Genomic DNA, 23,261 nt, shown 5'->3' on the forward strand with positions numbered 1-23,261 from the left:
TACAAAGTAACTCTACATACATACATACATACGTTATATAAGAAAAGTGCTACTTGGCCTGCAATGAAAGTAGAGGCAAGAAATCTGGGAGATATCTGCATTTATTCAGGTATTTCTAAATATAGTCTAACATGCTAAGATGTTTCCTACTGCCACTCTTTAAAAATGAACAGTGGGAGAAAACCTTATGCCAATCTGTTTGTAAATGCTAATCCTAGAATCACCAGTTTTCCTTGCTGGCAGGAACCATCTAATGTTTCAGATTTAGAAGAGCTTATCTTATAACTTTGAAAGGACTGGAGATAGTGAAAGGTGCTCTGATTTCATCTGACAGCTCATGTTCGTAACCCTTAGTTTAATGAGTATTCAAAACCGCCATGCTCTTTTGCAAACCGATTTTGCTCTGATCTAGCAAGCTCAAAGCAGTTCACCTTAATTGCTAACAATAAAAGTGAAACAGAGTTCAACAAAGGCAATGTTGGGAACTTAGACTCCAAAGCAGGACAAAGGAAGGGAGAAAGATTTTAACACTTGGGAAACTCTGTCTCAAAATGGGAGAGGTACCAATTCCAACAAAAATCATTCATAAAACAGGTGATTTTAATTGAAAACTAACTGTCCACTTGGATTGAATGGCTTGGATTTGAACTACAGTGAGCAGAGTTCTGCTCACGGAATGGATCTTCCATTGCCACCTTCATGTTGCAGTCTCTGTGCTCCCACAAAAGCTGCTTCTCTCCTCAGAATGGCATAGGATGTACTATTGGGGAGGGGTTGCAGCTGGAAGAGGTGAGAGAAGGGCAGCAGAAATCAGGAAAACCCCCTCTGTGGTATGTATGGAAGTGTCATCTGTTCTCTTTAGGGATCTGTTGGATCCTAATCCATATCTGCAAAGATCAGTCTGAAAGTGAGGCCTGCCATGGATCAAATTCTGTTCCTACCTATCCCCCCTCTCCCCAAATTGGTTTTGCTAATGATAGGCTGTTCAGCAATCCTAAACTGCAGTGAAGAGGCTGAATCAACAGGCCCTTTCCAGACTATTTGAAATACATCACTAAAATCCAAACACCATTGGAAAACATGTCTAACTATAAGATGTGAATTGACAAAAAAATAAAACAGGAGAAAGAATAATTGATTCCACACTTGCTTACGAAGGATAAAGGAAGTCCAGGCATAGGTAGCATGCACAGTATGCCATCACTGCCAACAGATATATTACTAATATCCTGAAGGTCTGTTCAGTTATCAACTTAACTTTTATTGGCTATGTGGTGTTTATTTTCAAGATACAAACCTCCTTTTTAATTACTATTTCTTCTCTTTTCTCCATGTTTTCTTCTTCAAGCTTCATCAACTCTCTCTGGATCTTCTGGCGCTTCATTTCCAAAGAAAGTTCATGATCATAATCATAGTTAACATCACCGTTATCAGAATCTTAATTTATAAAAAGAAAAGGAAAGATTATTAGGGTTCAAGCTGATTAATTTAACACTGATACAAATCAGGAAGAAAATGTAATTTTCAGAATTTAAATTATTCAAGGATGGCAGCAACTCAAATTTACATCACCGATACATTTATTTTAACTTATTTCATTTCTATCCCACCCTTTCTCCAAGGGGATCAAGGAGCGCACAGATTATTCTTCTTGCCACTCCTATCCTTGTAACAACCCTGTCCTAGTCTGACACTCTAGCCACTGCACCATACTAATTCTAACACAAGCACACACTGAAAACACCACTGGGAGAAAAGTCACTGGAGGTGGGGAGGGGGAATGAAAGAGATTTAGAACTGGGGGGAAGTATTTTCTAAGGAATGAGTGCCCACACTATTGCTTCTCTGCTCCTGAGCATTCCAGCTGAAGAACCTCTTACTCTGCTAAAAGGGCTAATGGACTAGTATTACAAAGGTTTGTATATACATGTTGTTTGGTCTCAGCAACACAGATCCCTCTGAACTCTTCACTGTTATCCACCCTTCCCATTTCTCTCTCTCTCTCCAGTTGATAGTCTTCTCACCTACCCCTCCCCCACTCCTTGTGGATGCCACAGCACTCTTTGCCCCACTCAGGTCTGTGCCTACCCGTTACTCTTCTCCTGTTTCCCCATCAACAGGCCGCTCTACCATTTGTTTCTCCATCCCACAAATCTCTCCATACCATATATCACTTCCCATTTCCTTCCTATCACATTTTGTGCTATTTCTGCCCTCCTGCATCTCTACTCCCCCTTTGATGAGTTCAGCAGCAACAGTTCAGCAACCCAAGGATTTCACTCTTCCACAAGTTCACATACAAGCGACATCACAGACACAGGCAGCCCATGGAATGTGGTTGGATGGCTTCATGGGCTGCCACCAATTCCATCATTAGGAAAAAGTCCTGTAAGTCGGTGGTACAACATGTGCTCTGCATGCATGCAGTCCTCAGTTCAATCCCCAGCATCTCCCGTCAAAGGGGTTGTGGCAAGCATGACTGGGAAAGGCCTGTGCCCAAGACCATGGAGTCCTGTAGTCAGCCAGAGAGGGCAATACTGGGCTTATAGCACAATCCAGTGTTTGTTTACTCAAATGTTAAGCGTGTTCAATGGGGTTTACTCCCTAGAAAGTGTGTTTAGGACGGCAGCCCAAATGGACTAATTATCTGACTCGGTAGGTCTAGTCTGTATGAGTTGTAGCCACACACCTACATATCCAGAGAGAGGAGCAATGAAGAAATAGCAGTGCATGTTCCCGCCCATGCCCACTTTTCATGGACATGGGCAGGCCTTAGATGATCCCATAAAGTGTAGAAAAAACAGTGCAAAAACTGAGTATTTGTACTCCCTCAGGGAGCTGCAAATAGCCTGGGAAGGGGCTACCGTGAGCCATGTGTTGGGCATGCATACCATAGACCCGAGGTGGGTAACTCACAGCTCGCAGGCCACGACTTTGGCAGCCACCACTGAGTGCCCTGCCTCCGTGGCGCAGCTCCCACCTCAACTGTGCCACTGGATCGCAAGCAATTCTGCTGGGAAACAAGGCACATGCACCCTCGGTGCCCTGAGAAGAATCACTGATGCTTCAGAGGAACAGGGCGAATGAAGATTGTGCACATTTCTCTGCAGAACCATACTCCCTGAAGCCCAGCAAACAGCTGTTCGTTGGACTGGGAAAAGTGCAATTCTGCTGGGAAAGCAGCCACAGGGCCACTTCTGGTTGCGGTGGTGGAGGGGTGCAGCCCACAGAAGGTTCTGGGGAGTCCAATGTGGGGGCCCCAATCCTTCAGAATTGCCCAACCCTGCCACAGACAGTAGATTTTAAAGGATATTAATTATATATTAATTAGATATAGCACAATTTTGGACAAGAAAAGACTATGATTGAATTCTTTCGGGTAATTCATTGATCACTTCTTTAAGCAACAGTATTATTCATCAGAAACTGAGGCGCTACGTGGACACTGGATTTTTGCAAACTAGCACAGATGCATCCAGTCAACCACACAACTAAAAGAGAACAACTGCAGACTATTTACTTATTTAGACTACTTCCTTATTTCAGGACTCAAAATACAGAAACCATGTACCAAACCCAATTTTCCTTCTATAGAGAGGCATATTCAGAAAACATGTTCACTCAATTCCATTTTTTGCACTTTGAAGCCAGTAGAATATTCCACCTACCGTCTCTATTTGTTTCCCAGTCAGGATTTTCTTCTTCACTTTCTGGAGTCCGCTCCTTGGTAATTTTAATATCTTCCTTCCCCCTGTGCCTCCCTCTGGAGGATTCTTTCTATGGAGGGAAAACACAGGCAAAATTAGTTCGTCGCTTTTAAAAAACCTAAGTCGGAAGCAGGTACCTGTAGCAGTTGTATTTCCATATGAGTTTAACTAGGTTCTTAGTAGAAACATCAAAATGATTTTTCCTAGATCAGTTCCAAATATTAAAAAAAAAAGTCAAACACTGATAAAACATATCCTTTCAGCATATAACATGTGTCAAGAGATACCTACCATGAGTACTCAAGGAAGAGAAGGGCCTGGTTCAGATATAATGCTAAACCCTAGTTTAGATTGATAGATGACAAGCAGGCAGTCTTGTGCTCTCCCCCTCCTCCGTGCATTGGGAGCGGAAATTTAAAGCTTCTGATCACAGTTTTGAATAAAGCAGTTTCCCTTTGCGTCCAAATACAGGAAACTTTGGACCACATCTTTGTAAGACAGGATATGCACAAGCTCCATGCACTTGTCACATCCCCTTTCCTGCTGCTTTGCTCCCTTTGTGCGAGCAGGGAAGCCAGTCAGGAAGACGCAGTTAACCATAGCTTCCTGTTAAGTGTGAATCGGGAACTCTGGTTAATGGCTTCCAAACAAGCCAGAATTCTGAAGCCAGCTTCAAACCATGGTTTAAAGTTGGCTTCCAAATCTTGTTTGGAAGCCATTAATTATCATTCCCAGTTCACATGTTATGGGGAGCTATGATTAACTGCAGCTTCCTGGCTTCTTTGCTCATATGAATGGAGAGTGTAGCGTGTGGATGCACAAAGCTCAATCATGTGAACCCGGCCCGTGCTTTGTTCAAGATATTGAACTATGGTTTGACTGAACTAACTATGGTTTGAACAAACTAGTTTCCAATATTTGAACATAACAGGAAACTGCTGTTTGTTCAAAATCATGAATGGAAATGTTAAAAGTTCCCTCGCCCTGAACACAAAGAGGAGGAAAGGATACAAGAAGCATGCCAGCTTGAGACTTGCACCTGCCTGTCCTTGTAAAACTAAACCATGGTTTAGCTACAGCTGAACTGAGCCTAGGAAAAGGTCTGAGGAAGTTAAGAGGACAGCTGTATCCAGACTTAACACCCTCTAGTGGGATTTTTTTCTTTGAATAGCAGACCCTCATGCCATATCACGATCGATTTTTGAAATTCCCCTCACTTTCAAAAGGGGCATGGGCAGGGAGGAATGGTGATCTGGTTGCTGCTTGAGAAACACAAGCTCCAAGACCGACTGGGCACACAACTACTTGTGAGGTTCAATGGATCCTGCTGAGTGCATTCTACTCATGTTTTAGATAACTGGTGTTCAAGAACAATACTGGGTAGAATTCAGACTTGCGCTCAGCTGAGGTCTTCTCACAGTTTTTGCCGATTCCTCCTTTCCTCTACAACCCCCTGTGCCCCCTAAAAATCTGCTCAGGAAAGTTGGAGAGGCTCTTTAGACATGTCGGAAGTGGCACTGGGGGCTGCGGGGGGGGGGGAATTGGCAAGTATCACCACACCCCTCCCTTCCTCCAACACGGAGCCTCCACTGGATCTCAGTTCCCTCGGCAAACTGAAGGGGCCCTTCTGTTCACAAAGGGGCAAGTCTGAATCCAATTCACCACACCCAGTTGTGTTTCACAGATGTCTCCATTTCAACTGTACTAAAGCAAACCTAATATATGAACACTACCCTTACCCTAACAGGAGAAGATTGTTCTTCTGTATTATGTTTCTGTGGTTCAGTTTCAATATCTTGACGCTTATTCTTCATTCTTTCCCGAAGGTCCCCTGTAGGCCTTTCTGGTGACCTGTGCAATGCAGACAGAAAATACTGCTGCTACTAGAGAATTTGTTGTTGTTGTTGTAAAATTACAGTTTATAGCTTCAAGTCCTGTAGTTTTACAGATGTGTTCACCGACCTTTCAAAATCCTGTCTGTTTAACCCAGCTCCTGTCATGTAATACACACAAATGATGTAGAACATTACTAAATCGCAGTTGAACCTGCCCAAACTGAAGGGGCTTTGTCTAACCATTATAAGCAACTTTAAGCATTGCTGAAGAATGGCACAGATAATCTAGGTAAGCTCTACAAAAGGTATTGGCCATTTTGAAGCCCCCCCCCCCAATAACCCTCCAAAAGAAAACCTTTGTAGTTATGAATTAGATTCCTTCATACCTTCCACTATGCAATAGCTGTCCATTTACATCAGACCAAATACTTGATTGAGCTCAGATGTAGAATTATTAAACCCTACTGCAAACTGACATGTCAACTTTTTAAAGCTCTTTACTTTCGTAGCTTCAATTTTTTCAGAAAATACTTGTCTACAAGAATTCACCAGTATTCTTCTTCCCTGCCCCTGAACAGCCTGACCAGGACAACACAAAATACATGAAGTTTACAAAAAACTGGAGCTGATCTAATTACAAGAAAAGTAACTGCATAGTAACTCTGAACCTAATAGATCTTACTTAGAGGCTTAGGGTTGGATCTAGGCTTAGTCAAATTTAAAAGCAGACCAATTGAAATAAATGGGACTTCAGTTAGTCATGACTAACAATTGATGTCAATGGGTCTGCTCCAAGTATGACTATATTGGGATAAAACCCATAGTAAATGAAGAAAAGGTATCCTGATTGAAAACACATCACCACTACCACTGGGCTTGTATGATTCCTGCTTACTCCAAGCTGATGAGTTATTGTTTCCAGTACTAGGTTATGCTTTATCCAGCCACCGCTTTCTAACAACCAAAAGAACCATCTTCCAATTACTTGTGATAATGAATTTAGGAGCCATTAAGAGATGGTTTAAGCTTGTTGTAGGAGGCATATTATGCCTTAGATTCCATCAATAAGGAGGCACATAAACTGGGCACCCTACAATTTTACTTATTTCATCAGTTACTTTCCAGAAATTTGAAGTTATGGGGCACTAGTACAGAGAAAGTATTTTCAACATTCTGTTCAGGGTGTATGTGTGTCTGACATTCAAAGACAAAAAATAAAAATTCCACTAGACTAGTGAAAATAGGGCATGCCTGAAGTAGCTCTTTTGAATCCCACTCACTGATTCTAATACCTTTGTTTCTTTTTCTACATTTTTCAAAGCTGAATAACTCTCTCAGGTTCAAAACTGAGGCAATACATCGGTCAATCGCTCCTCGCCTTGAATTAGCTACCCAAACCAGCACTATTTACTTTAAGTACATACCCAAATTGAAACAAATACACATAGCTATGCAACCAAGCAAAGCAGACAGAACTGGATAAGTTATTAACTTGTGAAGACAAGCCTCAACCCCCCCACCAAGTCAGCTGCTTGCATTTTATTCTAACCATAACTCCTTAACTAAAGTTTATAATCAAGGATTATCATACAAAAGCAGGAGTTTGGGGGGGGGGAATACATCATACTTCAAAACAAAGTAATTCTTCCTGAGCTTAAATATTCACAACACATTTATACGTCTAGCTGTAAACGAATTAGGAACAGTTTTCAAGATTTCTCCCTCCTTTGTCACTAAGGACTCTCCAAACATTATTCTTTTAGGAGGACACCTTAAGTGCACACCTAAAAATGTAAAATTGAATGTGAAAACGGGTGTTTGAAAACATGCATAGCATACAGGCACACTCATCAGGGATTGTCTGTTGAATAAATATTAGCTCTCATCCTTTAAGGTGTATCAGAACTTACTTCAACAAAAATCTAGCTAGCTCCACAAGCAGGACTGCAAAAAAGTGAGTCCCTTGGTTCAAGTCTTACATGAATTACAAATGCACCATGTGGTTTTAGCACGACTGGCCCAAGACATTTTGTTGCCTGAGGTGAAGAACAAGATGGTGCCCTGCATGCCACATACAGAAGCTGAACATACTGGCAGCTAAATCTTATTTCAACACTGGTGATGTGACTTCCTCCTTTTGAGGGCAGCAGGCTAGCTTAGGGCATGCCTACACACACACCCCGCCCCCGGTCCTCTAATATCTTGCCACTACCCCCCTCCTCCAGCATTTGCCACGTGAGGCAGCTGCCTCCCTCTGCCTAATGGTAAGGCTATCCCTGGATTTAGGCAAGCCACTCTCAGCCCTCCCCCTCCTCCAAAAACTAGCTAACCTTACAGTAAGAATTTCTGAGACAATGTACATTAAGCACTTTGAATACTTGAAATAGGTTATATAAATATTAATTATTTTTATATTATTCACATTTAGCTCATCTTAAAATCCTAAAGAGCTGTGCGAAGTCTTAAATGTGAAGAGGATCAGGATTACATTCAGCAGAAAATTCAAGATGTTCAGCCATCCCAAGAATACTTATGGAAGCAAGCCCCATTTCTAGCTCACAAAAGAAATGTGCCTTTCAGCCATTAAATAACATGTGCCATCTAATACCACTATTATAGATAAGTATTTACTTTATAGCTTAAGCAGTGAAATAAGAGATTAAAGGTGCAATCCTATGTCTGTTTAGATAGGAAAAAAATCCTACAACTCTAAGCATGCCCCAGCCAGCCATTCTGTCTCTTTTCTGTCTAAACAACCATAGGATTGCACCTTAAATCACCACAGGCATGTACCTAAAAATCTTGCTATTTTCTATGTTCAAAGATGTTTAACAACTCAAAGTTAGAATCAAAGAACATCAGGAACTGAGCTACAAGGGAAGCCGGGTTGCAGCATCAATGCCAATGACTGAGAAATCAATCACTACTTTCATTTAAAAAAAATATTCAAATAATGTCAATTTTTCCAAAGTGTTGGCTTAATTGAGTATCTTGGTTGTATGAACTGGAAGTAATTAAAGAGGCCATATTTTGCAGTCTCCTACAACAGTAGAAGTGTCCTTGTTCGGTCCAAGTAATTAATAGAAACCATATACAACTGCATTAGAGCAGATATGAAACCTATGATTTGGGTGGGGGGAATCAAAATGAGGATTGTACAAATGCCAGTACTAAACACAAGCAACCCACAGTGGCTGTACACAAGCAGAAATATCCCATCCAGCCTTATATGTATACACACACACACGCACACACACTCTATTCACTACTGTGAACTTTCGGCATATCTTATACACCTCAGAGGAGTCTGCTGTTTTAGCCATTGGTCAAACAGTGTTTTATACTTAGAAAATACTTTCTTCAGATTTCTATACCTAAATTAATCACCCAAGCCTATTCTGCAGTGATTGAGGTTTTCAAATGTCCTGTGCTCCTACAAAGTAGTTCCTCAGTTTAAAGCTTCTCTGTTGAATCAGAGGATTCGACAGTTTATGAGTAGAAGTAGGCAATTTTCACCTCCTCAGAGCCCTTATGGGAAAAACACCCCCATAACTTGTGCAAAATACAGCTGGTAAGTTCAGATTACATTTAAAAGAAGTGTCAGCTTTATGTAAATACAATTGGGACCCACAACAAAATGTTGCTTGGATTAATGAAGGAATTGGGTGGCCCACACATTTTGCCTCTGTCCCTTGCCTCCCTTCCTCCACCTGTCACTTCATTTCAGGATGCCACTTCCTCACTCCTTGCTTCCCATTTTGCATCTCTTTCTTCCCCTCCCACCCCCGCCCCTCTCTGCTCTGCTGGTGGTTCTGCTATCTTCCTGCGCCACCCGCAACAACCTCTGCTCCTGCTTGCTCCATCTCTCATCTGATCATTCATCTCCCCCATCCCGTCAATTGTTCCCATTTCTGCTTCCAATATCTCTACTCAGCCTCCTCCTTGCTGCCTCTGCTCCTGTCCCGCCATCTCTCGTTTGCCCTGTCACAATCCCCGTCTCCTCAAGTAATCTCTTCTGCTCCTTCTGCTTAGCTGCTTCTGCTCCAGCCCCCTGCAGCTCTTGTAGGTTCATTCAGCTCTTTCCATCTCCCATCTTTTGTCCTCCTTCCACTGTCCTTCCCGCTTTCTCCTCTTTGTGTTCCTCTCCTGTAGTTTCAGTGTAAAGGCATTGAGAGACTCATTTAAGTGCCTCACTGGGTTGTGTGTGCATTCGCTGCTCCTTGCTTCTTCCCCTTCCCTCATAGGAAAGTCTTCCTATCTTCAAGTGGGTTTGCCTCCTAGGATTTTTAAATTATATATACTTCTGCAAACCTTGGGATTCACCTGAGATTGCAGGTACCTACCTCTTGTTGCTCAGTGGCCCTATTTGACGACAAAGTTATCGGCATGCTCAGACTGAGTTCAGTAGTAAAAGGAGAGATATCACTGATATACAGTCATGTATAATCTGAAACTAGTAAGTTAATTTATATGAACACATTTATTATAGAATGAGGAAAGAATCTTTATCTCCTGTTGAGTTTCACTTTCCTTTAAGTGCTGATGCCCTGAATCTAGTCACTGAGGACAACAACAGGCTAGATGGACCCATGACCTAAGTACATATAGTAACAACAGTGTGGATATTTGCTGGTTGCATATATGTTATACTCCAGCATCAGGCCATAATTGTATCTCCATGTTGAAATGCCAGAAATACAACCATAACTTCACACTTTAAATCATAGCTGATGTGTGCCTCTTTTAAAGTAATAAATGCCTGTTTCCTGAAAATTTCATGAGCCATATCTAGCATTTCTTAGCAGTGGTTGACAATGCAACACTACATATACCTACTCAGAAGTAAGTCCAATTGAGTTCAATGGGACTTGCTCCCAGGTAATTGTGTATAGGATTGCAGCCTAAGTCTCTTGAGAATGATCTTGAACTGCACAGACTTCAACCTGAATTGTAAATGAAATGCATACACTAGATATTCAATCTGTTTTAGCTAAAGGAAACACTACATAAAGAGCTATAAAGTCTTGTGTGTCTTCACTTTATGAGTTCCAAATCAAAATAATGTTCTTAGTCATCAGTATTTTGATCTTGTTCTATGATGACAGTTATGAAAGCAGAGATTTGGCACAATGGTGTGCTACATCGTGAAAGCACAGTAAGTCATTTTATTGTCCAGCTAATCACACCGCTAGTGGTGATATAGGCTGAGATTTTTCGTGTTGTCTTTAACTAGTTGCAAGACAGAATTTGACCAAAACAGAAGCTGTGGTAACATTAGGGAACAATCCATTTATTAAGTTTTCATTTCCCATTTGAAATCAGGTAAAATTGTTCAAGCAGAAATTAATATGCAACAAGAACACTTTATTACTCTGAAGTTACACTCAAACGGCAGGGCATACCCACACTTCCAAATTAATCATGTTCTTAATAAGCCACATCACTGCATTTTAAGTTTTTTTTAAAAACTACAAGAAAACAGCTTTTGCAAGCATGTGAATATAAAGCTGAGTTCTTCATTTACCTTCTGTAACTGCTGCTAAAGCCTTTACCTCGTGGTGAAGGGCCATGTACGAATCTACATGTGTTCCCATAGAGGCAGTTGCCAGTCTTCAGCCAGTTACGGCACTGAGTCTAAGAGACAGACATTACTGGGTGAATTTCAACCTAATTTTGGAAGTACTGTTTGTGTGAAAAGTCACAGAACAAATAATTCCACATATTATACCCACCCAACAGTAATTTAATGAAAATCAATTGTCTTAGATCTGACAGCACTCCTTTGCCAGAGGTTTGGATAACACAAGACATTTCAAAATGTATTTTCATGAACTACACTGTCTCTTCATCTCTCAGCACCAACTAAGAGCCATGTCTCACTTTACCTTGATACACAATGCATGTGCACTACCTCAGATGTGAAGTGTGCATGTAAGTGGGGTTTTTTGGCACGTGTCCCTTTTTTCCCTAGCATATATTTCAAATTTAAAGGAGGAAGTGCTGAACAATTCATCCATGCACATGTCACATCCTACAGAGTATGGGTGCATTTCGTATAAGAAAAGCAAAACTGGTCCCAAATGTTTATAGCACTCAACAGACTAGAGAATCAGAGCTGAAAAAGAACAGAAGGGCACCTGTCATGTTCCAAGGAAGGGGCATTCACACATTATCTCCCAAAAGATTAACCCATATAATCCAGACCAGTCTGTGCCATAGGCCAAGAACAAAAATAAACAAGGTGCACTACATCAAGGGTACCTGCAGAAAAGGAATGTCTAGATGGCTCCAGCCATTAAGCCAAGCCACACCACACAGGGCAAGACAACAACAAAAACACTACCGTACAGAGTCAAGAGTTCATCTGACCTGGGGGAAATTCCTTTTCTATCCCAAAGATGAATAACATATCATGAATACGAAGGTTATCTACAGACTCTCCCCAAGAAAAAGTTCTGTCAGATTGTGGGCCACTTTAGATACAGCATCAGGCCCACATACTCCCCCTCCCGTCACATGGAACCCTTCCAGATGACAGCAGTCCACAGCGTACCAGGCTGAGATAAGAAAATTCATAAATTTACTGAACTCCCATAAAACCAATGAGGCTCTTTACTCCCACAGCTGAGGGAAGCGAAAAATGTTTCCCCATCATGTCTGTCTGATGAGAGCAAATGCTAGTTAAGAACAAAGAATACTTTTCAACTTACCTCTGCAGTACTTCCAGTGCTGGGTCCAAGTCTTTCAAAAACACTGGGTCTTCTGGATGTGCTATCAGATATGGTCTTGGTATTTTCCACTGTGACCTTCCTTCTAATTTTTGACATTTTGTACTACTTCAACCAAAAAAAAAAGCAACACTGTAAAATTCTCAAGTTGACCTATTGCAACTGAAAAAATAAGTTATGGTATTCATCTTCAGGAGTTTTTGCAGAAATCAATTGTAACAAATACAGAATTGTGTTTAAAAGGGATGCTGTTAATTTATTTAATGTTAGTAAAAATGCCAAGACCAGGTTCATGTTTATGTCCTGTTTTGGCTTCCTTATCTATCCTTGGCTACTATCTCAAGTAATATCAAATCTATGAGGTACCTAAAGCAAAACCTAAAACTCTTCTTCATACTCCAGAAAATTAAGTGTGTTTGTCTGTAGCAGCAACCAAAAGTACTGCTGTGGCATTTTAAACTGATGTGCCTATGAAAGTTTACGCCAAATAAATCAGGGTTGTATCCAATGGTTGGACGAGTGAAAGGCAGCTCACAGAAGTGAGAAGCAACTCACACAACCAGTATTTCTCTTCCTGTCCTCCCCCCTTGCAGCTCCCTTTACTCCCTGAAAACCACCTCCAGAGGATGGGAGGGCCCTCCAGTGACCTACAGGACTGCAGTGGGAGAGAGGAATTGCTAGTAGAGCTCCAATTAGCACAAGATCCCTCTACCCAATTTCAGGTGATTTCCCCCCTCCTGCTGCAGCCCTGTACAACACATTCCCCAGAGTTCAGGAGGCCTGTATCACTGGATACAACCCTTAGTTTTTTAGTCTTATGTCGCCGAAGCTTTTTTGAATCTGCCAATAACAGTATAAATCAACACCTGAATTGGTAATAAAAACCACTGCACTGTACTTGTTTCTAGATATAAATTAGGGCACTACTTTAGGCTAACTTTGAGCTACGTGATCCATTGTCAGCAACATTTCAGGAAGTACGCATGAAAACAGATAGTGCCAGATCCCAGCCAAAAACACAAATGTGAACCCTGTTCAACAGTGAATTGGTGCTCAGATATATCCCATGAGCACCGAGCAACAGATGAGACACATAATACGCTGTGAACTGTGGATACATGCAAATTAGACTTTTTTTCTGGATGAGTTGTACTTTTAATTTCTGTAATTAAAGCTGAGTGGCTTTTTCCATTTTCAGGGCATGAGTATTATCAATTTCTAAATCAAACCCCTGTTAAACACATTAAGACTCAAAGACAGTTTGTGCATTTTCTCACAATTTAAGATAACTTCCTATACGCGCTTTCAATTTTCAATGAGCCATCTCACTGTGTATGTTAGTTGATATGACTGTAAGTTTCCACAGAAAAGGCTTTCCTTTTATAACCTGAAAGCTGAAAATGCAAATTGGCATACAACCAACACATTTGTCCCATCTATGGGAAATTACAGCCCAGGGAAGAGGATGACAGACACAATTTTCAAAGTATGAACTCTATAACCCAGTGATGGGGAATGTGTGGCCTTCCAGATGTTGTTCGACTGCAACTCCAACCATCTCTCACTACTGGTTATGCTGGCTAGAGCTCATGACAGTCCAATTGCATCTGGAGGACCACATGTTCCCCATCCCTACTTTAATTTGATAGCATAACCAATAAACTGGAAAGCCAATTTATGCAAACAATCCCTTTTCAGGAGGAAACAGGGGCAGAACATAACATTTCAGGCCCAAGATGGTACTTGCCAGGCAATGTTTTTCTGATGGGGGAAGGTGCATCTGCTCTGAATGTTTGCCCTCCTCTTCTCACATTCTCCAAGTTGAAAAAATTTTACTTGCCCCATCATATTACAGCAGCAGTGGATAAACTTATTACATACTACCTACCTTGTTAAGTTAGTACAGGGTTAGACAACCTTTTGGGCCCATAGGCACTTTTGGAAATTTGAGAAACTGTCCTGTGCAAAGCCATAAAATGGCTGTCATGGGTGGACATGGCTGGTCACTAAGAATAAGTAACTTCAGGGAAATTAAGATGGTAGCAGCTAGAGGCTCCCACTTTGTTTTGAAGCAATCCCAGCCAGTAAATAAATATAAACATATATTTTAAAATAAAAATTGGGAGTGTCTGGTTGCCTTGGTGGGCACCAAGGAAGGTGTCTGGGGCACATCTGTGCCTGTGAGCACCATGTTGCCACCCCCTCATTTATTCATTCTAGACTGAGGATTGGGTCTCCTAGGGCTTAGTCACTGGCAGTATATTTAAGCTAAAATATGCTACTATTTTGGCCCCATCCCTTTTGCCTTTGGCCTCATCCACTATGGGAATGCAGCCCGAGAGCTTCTCTGAAATTGAATTCAGCACTCAGGCTGAAAGAGGTTCCCCACCCCTGCTCTACATATTAAATAACCCCCTATAAGTGAATGCATGCTTAAATAATTGCCTGCAAAACTATCACAAGATATAATAAATCAGCCTTCCCCAACCTGGTGCTCTCCAGATGTGTTGGACTATAACACCTATCATGCCCAGCAAGCATGGCCATTGGCCATGTATTGTAGTCCAACACATTTGGAGGGCACCAGGTTGGGGAAGACCACCACAAAATTACAGAAACTAAGCATTTCTGAAGATCATGTAGCTCAATCTAAGGCTATTGGTTATCAGCAAGAAACTTCAAAGGATGAGTAAGGTTTTCATAGGAGATGGGCCCCTAATAATATGAAAACAGCAAGAGGGGAAGGTGCTTATATTCCCAAAACAGAAGAGGAGATATTCTCGGGTGCCCCCCCAAATGTTTTATTACACCCAGAAAGTTTCGGAAAGGACTTTCCTTCTTCAGGGGCTGCTTATCTTTCTCCAAATATGTCGCAGAAAAACATTCCAATGCTTCCTTTGCTTTAAAATGCTCAAAACATTTTCAAACAGAGGAAGCATTAGAAAGATTTTCTGCAACATATTTGGAGGAAGCAGCCCCTGAGGAAGGAAAGTCCATTCCGAAACACGTTGGGCATAATAAAAAAAAAATTGTGCACCTGAGAATATCTTCTCTTCTGTTTTTGGATGTCTAATAATATGGCCACTATTACTCAAAGTATGCCTTATGCCTAATGGCCCTTCAGCTAAGTTTGAGAATATTGCTTTGGAGCAGAGAAGGTAAAAGTGGGGGTGAATGCTCTTTAATCAGTTAAAAAATGTGAGCAAGGCCTAGTCTACAAGGTGTTAGGGAGAGAACAAGTAAAAAATTTGAAATGTTGTCAACTGCTATGAAGTCCTGATCATTGAAAAACACAGTATAAATAAAATAAATAAAATCATACAACTGCAACTGTATAACAAGAAAGACTGAGGTTGCACATCTACAAAGTTACCTGCACAATTGTCATTAAGCCATAACATCCAATTACTCAAGAGAAGCATAACACTGCTGTTTGAATCAATTACTTTATAAAAAGGAGAACTGGTAGACAATTCAGACATAGTCTGAACAAGATTTTCTACATTCCTTATATTACACTATTTGATGCTGCTTTAAGCAGAGCTTCCAAAAGTACAAGCTGTATCCAATGAAGTGGTTGTGCGAATGAAATTCCCCACCCCTCCTCCCCCATGCAGTCCCCTCTGTGTCCCCAAAAACCTCTCCTCAGGGTGAGGGAATTTTTCTGAGACTCTCCTGACCCTCAGGTGAGGCTTTTGGGGTGCATAGGGGCTGCAGTGGGGAGGAGTGGGCAGGGAATTCCACTCACATGAGTGCTGCAATGACTGGGTTTAGACAAGCCATGGGTTGTTCGGTCCAAGGGTTGTTTAACTCTCAAATAACCCACAATGGCTGCGTTCGCACAACACAAGCTGTGGCACACACCTGTTGTGGCTTGCATATTCAAAATGGCAGATGGCACACATCTCAGAACCCCATAGGTGAATTAACCCACAGTGGCTTTTCATGACATGCAAACTGGTACAATGTTTTGGTTTATTTCCTGTGAGATCAAACTGCTCCCCGCCCCCCCACCCCACCAACCACTTGCAAGGCCTCCTTCTCCATAATAAACACTCAGCTTGCAAAGTCATTCTAGAAATAAGGGAACTCCATACAGCCAGAGTGGCACTTTCTAATGGGAAAGGGATCAGGTTAGCTCTGAACAAGCAAACAGATTAAAAGCAAAGGGCACCAACCAAGCTTTTCTCTTCTTCCCTCACATGTAAGTTCCCAACAGTATCCTGCTAAACAAGGTTTATATGTAAAAAAAATCAAATAAACCAAAAGCGAGGAATATCAAGACAGAAAAACACTAAAACAAACACAGCCCACAGGCTGGATTCAGCCTGCATGGAGGGAAGAAGAAAACAGGATGCTGGCGCTGGTATTTCTCCACCTGCAACCACAACAGCTTGAGAAGATGGAAGTGAACCCAGATAGGTGATAATTATTACTGCATACGGATATGTTTTATGATATAGTCTTTCTCCCCTCCCCTCACTTTTTTTTTTTGCTTTCCTGTTGTAGTTGTTGCTGCTAGTATGCTTGTATTTGCAAATAAATAAAAGATTTTTAAAAACCCAGATAGCTTCTGCCATTACAGGGATGGCTGTTGCTTGGAAGAGAAGGCAATTTAAACCAAAACCTAAACACTTTCCTAAGATTTATTTCAGCAAATAAGATGTCAACTAAATAGGAAATATCTAGCCAATTTATGAAAAGCACTAATATGGGGGCAGATAACATGTAATACAGTAAAATGCACCTCAAGAACACCAAGGTCATTTTCTATGTACAGTGGGTTCAAAATTAAGTTGGTCAGGATGAGCAATGATTAAGTCACAGGTACAGTAAAACACTGGCCCTAGATCTAGATCTGTCCCCCCACCCCGACCCCACCAATCCCACTCTGTGCTTTTCTCCATAGCCAAACTCCAATGTCAGATGGGGGCTCAGGTGGGGGAAAAACTCTTGGGGAAAGGGGCTGCAGTAATCCACAAGGCAGCCATGAGGAGGCTTCAATGCCCTTCAATCATACACTGATTTGGCTGTTTACATCAGACATTCCCTCCCATTGTTTCCTATATGATAAAGGCAAATTTGGATTTAATGGACCTAAGAGGCAGCACAATGAGCCATGTACTGGTCCCTCCTGCCAGGGAAACAGAAGCACACAAAAGCATGAGCATGTGGAACCATCCAACCACTCACTGTCTCCAGACATTTGGACAGGGATTCTACAGCCAACCTTGGTGAAGATTTGAACGAGAGGTTGAGCTGCGTGTCATCCGCATATTGATGACACTGCACCCCAAACTTCCTGATGATAGCCCCCAGCGGCTTCACATAGATGTTAAGTAGCATCGGGGAGAGGATGGAACCCTGTGGCACCCCATAACTGAGTGGCCACGGGTCCAAAACCTCCTCTCCCAGTGCCACCCTCTGGTACCTGCCGGAGAGGAAGGACCAGAACCACAATACAGTGTCTCCAATGCCCAACCCCTCCAGGCGGTCCAGGAGGATACCGTGGTCAATGGTATCAAAAGCTGCTGAGAGGTCAAGGAGAACAAGGAAGGAGCATTAACCTCTATCCAGAGCTCTCCTCATATCATCCACCAAGGCAACCAAGGCCGTTTCTGTCCCATGCCCAAGCCTGGAGCCCAACTGAAATGGGTCTAGATAATCAGTTTCTTCCAAGTGTGCCTTCAACTGCACCGCCACCACCCGCTCAATCACCTTGCCCCAAAATGGCAGATTTGAGACTGGGCAAAAGTTGTTCAGAACTTGGGGATCCAAGGAGGGCTTCTTTAAGAGCAGTCTTATCACTGCCTCCTTGAGGGCTGATGGCATCACTCCCTCCTCAAGGGAGGCATTCACCACCGCCCTGATCCCCTCACCCAGTCTCTCTCTGCAGCCCATAATGAGCCAAGATGGGCAAGGATCAAGTAAGCAGGTGGTCAGCCTTACAGATGAAAGCACCTTGTCCACTTCATCAGAAGGAAGAAGCTGGAACCGATCCCACAAAACCAGTTTGCCACAGGCCACCTCTTGCTCACTAACTGTATCCACAGTGCATGGAGTAACACTCCTAATCCGATCAATTTTATCTGCAAAGTGCCTTGCCAAGGCCTCACAGGAGGCCTTAGAATGCTCCAGTGGTTCTGGAGCCATTGGACCGACCAGGCTCCGGACCACTTGGAACAGCCTCCTGGGACAGCACTCTGCAGATGCAATAGAGGCAGCATAATATTCCTTTTTTGCAGAGAGTGTTTAGAGGATCAAGAAATAGATTACACACACACTCACACACACACAAGCTTATATATCACATACCATGTCCACTTAAAAGCGGGAGGGCTTTCTGACCGTGTGGGTTTTGTACTCATTTGTCCCATAGCCAGTGCCTCCTCATTTGTCTTATCAAGCACTTTGATTTTTAAAACAATCACTTTTCCAAGTTCAGTGGCTGCAGAGTTTAATCTAATTTGAAGAACTGTACCTGTCAAACCTATGGCAAATATGCTGGTGGTATATTTTGAGGCATGAGGGTCCTTGTTAACTGCTTTTATTTTACTTACATAATTCTGATTACAAGGTTCAATTGGTCTAGAATTCATCTTGCAGTTGCACTATTGTGGTGGGATTAGACTTCACTGCTGGCTAGTAAGAATAATCACTGGCTACCAAACCCAACAAAAATGCATATGGACCCCTGTTTGTAAGTCAAAAGAGGCATTTTGTGGAAAGTAACAGGGAAGCAAGTAAAGATGCTGGATGTAAAGACCTATAGCGGGCTCTCTATAATCCATTCTGCAAGTGCAGCTGCTAAGTTGGAAAAATAGAATAGTAGGGTTGGAAGGGGCCTACAAGGCCATCAAGTCCAACCCCCTCCTCAATGCAGGAATCCAAGTCAGAGCTTCCCTGACAGATGGCTGTCCAGCCTCATCTTGAATGCCTCCAGTGTGGGAGAGCCCACTACCACCCTAGGTAATGGGTTCCATTGTCGTATTGCTCTAACAGTCAGGACGTTTTTCCTGATGTTCAGCCGGAATCTGGCTTCCTGTAACTTGAGCCCATTATTCCGTGTCCTGCATTCTGGGATGATCGAGAAGAGATCCTGGCTTTCCGCTCTGTGACACCTTTCAAGTACTTGAAGAGCACTATCACATCTTCCCTTAGTCTTCTCTTCTCAAGGCTAAACATGCCCAGTTCTTTCAGTCTCCCTTCATAGGGCTTTCATCTTTGTTGCCTTCCTCTGAACCCTCTCCACCTTGTCTGCATCCTTCTTAAAGTGCGGTGCCCAGAACTGGACACAGTACTCAAGATGAGGCCTAACCAGTGCTGAGTAGAAGGGAACTAGTACTTCCTGGGATTTGGAAGCTATGCTTCTATTAATGCAGCCCAAAATAGCATTTGCCCTTTTTGCAGCCACATCACATTGTTGGCTCATATTCGGCTTGTGATCGACAACAATTCCAAGATCCTTCTCGCTTGTAGTGTTGTTGAGCCACGTATCCCCCATCTTGTAACTGTGCATTTGGTTTCTTTTTCCTAGGTGCAGAACTTGGCATTTATCCTTATTAAATTTCATTCTGTTGTTTTCTGCCCAGCGCTCCAGTCTATCCAGATCACTTTGAATTTTGTTTCTGTCTTCCAAGGTATTAGCTATCCTGCCCAATTTTGTGTCATCTGCAAATCTGATCAGCATTCCCTGCATCACCTCCTCCAAGTCATTAATAAAAATGTTGAAGAGCACTGGGACCAGGACTGAGCCCAGCAGTACCCCACTCGTTACCTCTCCCCAGTTTGAGAAGATCCCATTGATAAGTGTTTTGCATATGTAGCTGCTTCTGGACCATCACCAAGGGGTATCCTCACACAGGTTATGCTACAGTTGTCAAATCTCAAGATAATGAAGTCATGAATGACAAGAGACCAGGTCCTGATCAGATCAATAGGATCACAGCCTTCCCTCCACATGAAGCCTGTGGATGGCATTAATTGGTCACCACCACAGACTGGGCTTGAGAAGTTGCTGCAAATCCAAAAAGAGCACCCAAGGCAGCTCAGCCAGAAGAGCTGGACAGGCTGATCACCATCACAAAAGTTCCTAAACCCACCAGACCCATAAGCTATAATCAGCAGGCCAATTGTCTTTGCTCAAACCTCCCCCATATTCATTCTCCCATTATGGCTTGTAACTGGATAAGCAGATATTTCAAAACTTGGGTCAGAAAGGTACTGCTTTGGCGTCAACAGTGCACCAACACCAAATCACAATGTTCACCTTGAAGGATGATACAAGACAGAACTTTATAAGACTCAGTAGGGAAGGTCTGGGGGAGAATGGTGAATAAGCTGCCCACCACCATCCCTTTTGACATTCTCGGAAGAAACAAGTAGGTCTAGTCTAAAGCAACCCCACAAATAGCCCGTGTCTTACAGCAGAATTTCCAGTGTCTCTCAAACAATGGTATTGAAGGCTTCAGAAAGGTGTGCTAACAGATCCAGGGCAATCCCAGTGCTATGGATTGATCTAAGTCCAGAAAATTGATGGTTTCTACATCTTCCCGGAATTGGAGGGTGAACATTCACTTATAAAGGGAAGGTTAGCAATAGGTCAAAAGCTGGCTGTATTTTATTACATTACAGGGGCCAAAAGGGAGGTCCCCGGCTTCTTTTTGGTAGCTTTCACCAGTCAGCATGGACATGGGTTCTTCCTATAAGTGGTCACCCTTGTATTCATAAGCACAGCTTGGCTGAAATCAACCAAGAGTGAGCTTCTCATATAACTTTAATCAAAGCCTCCAAATAATCTTGTCTAACATTGAAAACCCTTTGAAAATGTCCCGGTGTGGGACCTTTTCTCCAACATAGGAGGGTAAAAAATTCAAAAGTATACTTTAATATCTCATAAGAAATCAGTGATCTGATGCAAAGGAATTTTAAATGCATGCACACAGCCTTTGACAGACCTTACTTCAGAAGCTACATTTGAATCTGTTTTTGCAACCCCATTCTCCCCACCATGAAAACTAGTGTGGGGGTTGAGCTAGCCTTCAAAATTGAGACAGATTTTTCCCCTTGAGGCCATCAGTTATTTGAAGGTCATTTCCCCCTCAAATAAGCCATGCTGCCCAAGTTTGGACAACGCACCTAGCTGCGCCCAGTGGGGTAATTAATCTAATCGTGCCCAGCACACACTGCCTATTTAAATAAGCTTTTGTGGCTTGTTTTGATCGTGCCTTGTCATCATCATTATGTTCACTCTGTGATCCCCGATTAGCTGGGATGACTCTAAACAAGAGAAAACCTTAACCAGCAAAACAAAAGGCACTGGAGCAGCTGCAGATATAGAAAAAAGGGGCAACAGACAGCTTTAAAAAAGTGAATATTTGGCAATTTAAGAGTGTTTTCAAGAAATATTTCTCTCTCCTTCCACCAACACTATTTTCAACAGAATCAGCAAAACAGGTGAACATTCAGCACAACACTAACTGTGTGTATACTAGAAAAATGAAGCTTGCTTTTTATGTGATATGGGAATTTCAAAAAATTCTGCTGCCTTAAATCAAGGGAGATCTGATTTGGCATATTTGACTTAAATTTAGCAAAGTAAAAAATGAATATCATGTTAATTGTATGTACGTTATAATATCTGAAAGGCTTTCCAGTAACCAAAAGTAACTGAACTGGAATATTTGATTAGTTAAAAAAAAATCAATAAAATGCACTTAGGGAGAAATCCAACATTGTACAGGACAGGGCTGTAGCTCAGTGGCGAAGTACATGCTTTGAATGTAGAAGGTTCCAGGTTCAATTCCTGGCATCTCCAGGTAGGGATGGAAAAATTCCTGCCTGAAACACTGGAGGGCCACTGCCAATCAGTATTGACAATACTGGGTTAGATGGACCACTGGTGTGACTTGGTATCAAACACCTTCTTAGGTTCCCTCAACTCCCCCTTCTTCACTCCACTGACAGAAGCTGTTCGGTTGACTGGAAGGGTTATTTGAATACCACCCTGTATATAGTTTAAATATAAGATACAATCAAAATCAAAGCTATACTTCAAAATTATTTTAATTGGAACACTTATATTTTAAGACATAACAAATCAGTAGTGTACACTTTGCCTGCGTTATTTAGATTTCAAGGGGGAAAACTGAAGGCACTGAAAACTCTTAACATGCTAATTTTAGCATGTTTGAGGAGCTGTGCACATACACATGACTTCTGAGTCACCTGAAAAAAATTAGTCAAAACTTTGTCCATTTGATTAGTACTATATCCATTCCTATTGTCCAACTTCATTTATACTGATCCAGTTTGCATGAACAAAACAAGCCACTGTGGCTTATTTAAAGCCATGAAGCTTTGTTTAAAATGGTGGTGCATGCTGGGAACCATTAGCCTAATTACCCACGTGGGCACACCTTGTCATGTTGTCTATACCTGGGCAGCATGGCTTGTTCGAGGGGGAAACAACCCTCAAATAATTCAGGGCCTGTTGCTGGGTTATTTGAGGGTTGTTTCCCTCTCAAACAAGCCATGCCAGCCAGGCTCAGACGACATGACAAGCTGTGCCCAGGTGTGTAATGAGGTTAATGGCGCCTGGCATGCACCACCAAGTTAAACAAGCCACTGTGGCCTGTTTGATCATGTGAACTAGCCCACTGTGTGTGTTCATTATGTTGCTGATTAATTGAATGAACAATGCAATTTTAAAACTGGGAAAGTTTTCCATTAAAAAAATATAGTAGTTTTTTTTCACCCCATATCCCTGCTTTGTCCATGTTACTTGCTGCTACAGGAATTATCCCTTGCCTCAATCCAAGTTTGAGTCAAGTGTGTGAAACAACGCAACTCCCTCAGCTTAACACATTCCAATCTATATGCATTTAGGCTTGCTCTGCGCTGGAATACTGGCTATATTGTGAGTTAAAATTAATATGCCAAGTTTTAACTGTTAGGTGTAAAACTGTCCCATTTTCAGACTTTATTAGGAA

The 23,261-nt window shown here is 42.1% G+C and overlaps 1 protein-coding gene across 3 annotated transcripts in view; it reads right to left on the minus strand.

The window, feature by feature from the left end:
* ZC3H13 (zinc finger CCCH-type containing 13) overlaps positions 1–23,261 on the minus strand; it is a 56,161-nt gene that overhangs the window by 24,165 nt on the left and 8,735 nt on the right. For 2 of the 3 annotated variants that reach the window (XM_084825883.1, XM_084825873.1), the window contains exons 2-6: positions 12,253–12,375; positions 11,067–11,176; positions 5,447–5,558; positions 3,669–3,777; positions 1,298–1,437 (exon numbers count right to left, since the gene is read on the minus strand). In XM_084825883.1, the coding sequence (XP_084682009.1) occupies positions 1,298–1,437; positions 3,669–3,777; positions 5,447–5,558; positions 11,067–11,176; positions 12,253–12,369 (588 nt within the window). In that variant the 5' untranslated portion in view covers positions 12,370–12,375. Of the gene's footprint in view, positions 1–1,297; positions 1,438–3,668; positions 3,778–5,446; positions 5,559–11,066; positions 11,177–12,252; positions 12,379–23,261 lie in introns of all 3 variants that reach the window. The other variant, XM_084825864.1, reaches the window with a different exon arrangement.

Source organism: Heloderma suspectum, chromosome 1 (assembly GCF_057233095.1).
Source record: "Heloderma suspectum isolate Gila_16-S chromosome 1, 16-S_ref, whole genome shotgun sequence".
NCBI lineage: Eukaryota > Metazoa > Chordata > Lepidosauria > Squamata > Helodermatidae > Heloderma > Heloderma suspectum.